Here is a 4,763-nt window from a genome sequence, read left to right on the forward strand (position 1 = left end):
TAGAGACGGGGTTTCACCGTGTTGACCAGGATGGTCTCGATCTCTTGACCTCGTGATCCACCCGCCTCGGCCTCCCAAAGTGCTGGGATTACAGGCTTGAGCCACCGCGCCCGGCTAACAAGAGTCAATCTAACAAGAGTGGATCTTGTTAGATTTGACTTGTATGGGTCCTGGCCATTTTCACGGTGGCACAGAGCTAATGAATTCAGCGTTGTTTCCAGCCCTTTGTAAGTTTCTTCGTGCAGCAACCTGAACAGTGAGAGCGGACCCTCCTCACCTCTCTCAGGTATCTCTGGACATTCACACTAATTTGACCTACTTGGCAGTTGTGGTTAAGCCTTTTTCTTCATCATCATCTCCTTTGTTGCTTGTCCTGTGCTTGAGCTGACACAGGGCTGGGGGTGAGGAAGATTTCCTCCTAAGGAAGAAAGCGTTGAGGGGAGAGCTTAGGATGTACAGGAATCATCTAGAAACAGCTCAAGGCGGGCAGATCACCTGAGGTCAGGAGTTCGAGACCAGCCTGGTCAACATGGTGAAACCCCATCTCTACTAAAAATACAAAAATTAGCCAGGCGTGGTCACATGCACCTGTAATTCCAGCTATTCAGGAGGCTGAGGCAGGAGAATCGCTTGAACCCAGGAGGTGGAGGTTGCAGTGGGCCAAGATTGCGCCACTGTACTCCAGCCTGGGTGAGAGTAAGACTCCATCTCAAATAATAATAATAATAACAGGCTGGGCCCAGTGGCTCATGCCTGTAATCCTAGCACTTTAGGAGGCTGAGGTGGGCAGATCACTTGAGCCAAGGAGTTTGAGACCAGCATGGACAACATGGTGAAACCCTGTCTCTACAAAAAATACAAAAATTAGCTGGGCATGGTTAGCTCCAGCTACAGTACTTGGGAGGCTGAGGTAGGAGGATCACCTGAGCCCAGTGAGGTTGAGGCTGCAGTGAACTGTGATTGCACCACTGCACCCCAGCCCGGGAGACAGAGTGAGACCCTATTTCAAAAAAGAAAAACTTCTTATTTATAACAAGGCAAATTGCATATGTATGCAGTAACTCTAAAAACAGAAAAGAGAAGGGTATGCTGAGTGTACAAAGGGATGTATGGTGGAAAATGTCATATTGTAGCTTCTGTGTACTTTGTACTATCACACGTTTATGGTAAGGACTTGGAGGCAGTGCATTTGATATGGGTATGTATATCAATGTCAAGTGTTAAGTGGTTTTTTCTTTGTTTTCTTTGTGAATGTTCTAATACAGACCAAATTGGCAGAATGAAATGGGAAGAAGATCTTTGCCATCCTTTGAAACGCTGGACTATGGGGAAGAAGAGGACACTGAAACTCAGCTGTCATCCGGCTGCAAGGAGTTGGGGTATGTCGGTGCCCAGAAGGATGAAGGAGGCCACGGTGATGACGTGTATGCTGTGCCACACAGAAATCAGGTGCTTTCCATGATCCCAGCTTCCTTCTTGACCCTCACCCTGATGTTTAAGTTTTGGTAAATTAGTGCATTGCTAAGGATTTCTTCTCGCTGTTCCACATTTGATAGCATTTGCTTTGGGGCTTATTTTTTAAACGTGTCCAGCCTCATTTCTCTCTGGTTAGATTAAAAAGAAGTTTTTCTTTACCCTGCAAAAACGAAGATGAATATCTTTACATTCTTTCTTTTTTTTTTTTTTTTTTTTTTTTTTTTATTTTTTTTTTTTTTTTTTTTTTTTTTTTTTTTTTTTTTTTTTTTTGAGACGGAGTTTCGCTCTTGTTACCCAGGCTGGAGTGCAATGGCGCGATCTCGGCTCACCGCAACCTCCGCCTCCCGGGTTCAGGCAATTCTCCTGCCCCAGCCTCCTGAGTCGCTGGGATTACAGGCACACGCCACCATGCCCAGCTAATTTTTTGTAGTATTTTTAGTAGAGACGGGGTTTCACCATGTTGACCAGGATGGTCTCGATCTCTTGACCTCGTGATCCACCCGCCTCGGCCTCCCACAGTGCTGGGATTACAGGCTTGAGCCACCGCGCCAGGCCATCTTTACATTCTTAATGTGGACTTCCATTCAAAGCTTAGCAATCTTGCTCTTTTCTTTCACCCCGGAAGCTAAATTTCCAGTCACTTTGTGGTATCATTTTGCACACCACATCCTTCCTTTCAATTCGTGCCTGACGGGGAATATGGCCATGCGCCTCTCAGTGGGAGCTGACATACCTGTGCGCGCCTCTGTTTCCAGCTCCTGTGTGCATTCATCTTAGCTGACTCGGTGAGGAGTTCCCTTCATTGCCCTGTCACACATCAGGGAACCACATGCAGAGGGATTCAGGGAAACACACTTCTCCACTGCCAGCTGCTCTGCAAATCCCGATGTTTAAACTGCTCCCGGGGTTTTGGAAACTAGATGATATTTCTTTCATGGCAAGATAGAGCACCATTTCTCTTTTTCCTTTATCTTTATTTATTTTTTTTTTGAGACAGGGTCTGACTCAGTCCCCCAGGCCGGAGTACAGTGGTACAATTTTGGCTCACTGCAGCCTCAACCTCCTGGACTCAAGCAATCCTCCCACTTCAGCCTCCCAAGTAGCTGGGGCTATAGACATGCACCACCATGCCTGGCTAATTTTTGTGTTTTTTGTAGAGACAGGGTTTCCCCATGTTGCCCAGGCTGGTCTTGAACTGCAGACCTCAAGCGACCCACCTGCCTCAGCCTTTCAAAGTACTGGGATTACAGGCGTGAGCCACCATACCCAGCCCCTTTTCTTTTTTCACCATCATTATAATGTGTTATTCATAGTGTCTATACATATAGACTGGCAGCATTAAGCCACACCATTATTGATTATATGTATATTGATTAGCCTCTACTACATTAAAAGACTTCTTTAAAAAAAATCGAGATTGGGGGGTCTCACTGTCTCCAGGCTGGAGTGCAATGGCACGATCATAGCTCACTATAACTGCCTCCTCCTAGGCTCAGGCAATTCTCCCACCTCAGCCTCCTGAGTACCTGGGGCTACAGGCACGTGGTACTGTACTTGGCTTTTTTTTTTTTTTTTTTTTTTTTTTTTTTTTTTTTTCCCCCCCCTCTCTAAAGGGACAGGGTCTTGCTATGTCAGCCAGACTGGCCTTAAACTCCTGGGCTTAAGTAGTCCTCTTGCCTCAGCCTCCCAAAGTGTTGAGATTACAGCCATGAGCCAACACACCTGGCCCTAAAATACATTTTAAATGGTCTTAGGGAGCTTATTTTGAAGGATCCTTATGTGGTTGTTTCATGAACTCACCATCATTTTCCAGCATATACAGACTTTCACATGTAGAATTAGGTTTCTCATAGCAAGGAGCTCTGGAATAGGCAGGCACTGCCCAGAGCCCCAAGGAGGGAGGTGCTACTGCCGGGCTCTCCTGGGCTCAGCGTTGGGCCCACTGCTCCTACCTGTACACTTGCCGGCTGGTTATTTTGCACCGATGCTACAGATAGTTATATCACTCCACTTTTCTAGAGGGAAAGCTTGCTACTGTATTTCCCTTGGAAGAAAGCGATACAGTGACCTACAGAGACTCTTTCCTTGTTAGAAGGACAAATATTTTGGTTTTTTTAAGGCAAGTCTGTTAGGGTGGCTCTAGGAGCCATGTGTAGTAGGAAAATTTTTAAATGTGAAAAGTAGAAAATAATAGATAATACAATGTTACTACTGGGGTTGATGTTAGGTTTTCTCCCAACCCCACTTGGAAACCCATCTTTTCTTGGATTTGGAGTGCATGCTGGAAGTTTGTGTTTTTATTCTTTTACTACAAGTTTAAGTAAATAACTATAGTACTGTTGTATTATAGTTTTGTTTGTTTGTTTTGAGACAGAGTCTCGCTCTGTCACCCAGGCTGGAGTGCAGTGGTGCAATCTTGTTTCACTGCAACCTCCGCCTCTGGGTTCAAGTGATTCTCCTGCCTCACCTCCCAAGTAGCTGGAACTACAGGCACCCACCACCACAGCCGGCAAATTTTTGTATTTTTAGTAGAGATGGGGTTTCACCATGTTGGTCAGACTGGTCTCAAACTTCAGACCTCAGGTGATCCACCCAAAGTGTTGAGATTACCAGCGTGTGAGCCATTGCATCCAGCCAGGCCTTTTAAAGTATATTTATAGAAGGCATCACAAATTCTTTACAAAGGTATGTTTTTAATAGACTTATTTATTGATATATAAAATATGTACAAGGGGTGAATAAATCTAAGTATACATTTCAATAAATTTTCAAAAACTAGCCGCCACTCAGATTAAGGAAAAAATTACTTGGACCCTAGAAATCCCCCTTCTTCTTAGTTACTATTTCCCACAGAGTTAATCATTGCCAAGATTAGCTTTTATCTTTAAAAATAACCTGAGATTGGCTTTGCCTGTTCTGAAAATTTACATGAATTTTATTGAACGGTATGCACTGTTAGGAGTTTTGGAGTCTTCACTTACTGTATACAGCAGGGGCTGATTCATTCTCATTTCTGTGTATTTTATTGTACAACTGCTATTCAGTTACTCGTTTTACTGATGACAGAGACTTAATTGTTTCCAGTTTGGGGCTCTTAGGAATAGTGCTGCTGTGGACATTTGGGGATGTGTCCCTTGATGTACATATTTGTGTGTTTCTGGTGGGCGTATACTGAGGAATGGTGTGTGTATGGTCATAGGGCATATGTACCATCAGCTTTAGATTGACAGTAGATACTTTCAAACAGTTGTCCATATTGGGCATCTTCCTGATGCTTTTTTTTTTTT

The 4,763-nt window shown here is 44.3% G+C and overlaps 1 protein-coding gene across 3 annotated transcripts in view; it reads left to right on the top strand.

Moving 5' to 3' along the window:
- CEP89 (centrosomal protein 89) overlaps nucleotides 1-4,763 on the top strand; it is a 71,047-nt gene that overhangs the window by 13,002 nt on the left and 53,282 nt on the right. For all 3 annotated transcript variants that reach the window (XM_017504252.2, XM_017504253.2, XM_017504255.2), the window contains one exon: nucleotides 1,266-1,449. In XM_017504252.2, coding sequence (XP_017359741.1) covers nucleotides 1,266-1,449 — 184 coding nt within the window. The remainder of the gene's footprint in view (nucleotides 1-1,265; nucleotides 1,450-4,763) is intronic.

The sequence above is a fragment of the Cebus imitator genome, unplaced genomic scaffold (genome assembly GCF_001604975.1).
Source record: "Cebus imitator isolate Cc_AM_T3 unplaced genomic scaffold, Cebus_imitator-1.0 Scaffold318, whole genome shotgun sequence".
Taxonomy (NCBI): domain Eukaryota; kingdom Metazoa; phylum Chordata; class Mammalia; order Primates; family Cebidae; genus Cebus; species Cebus imitator.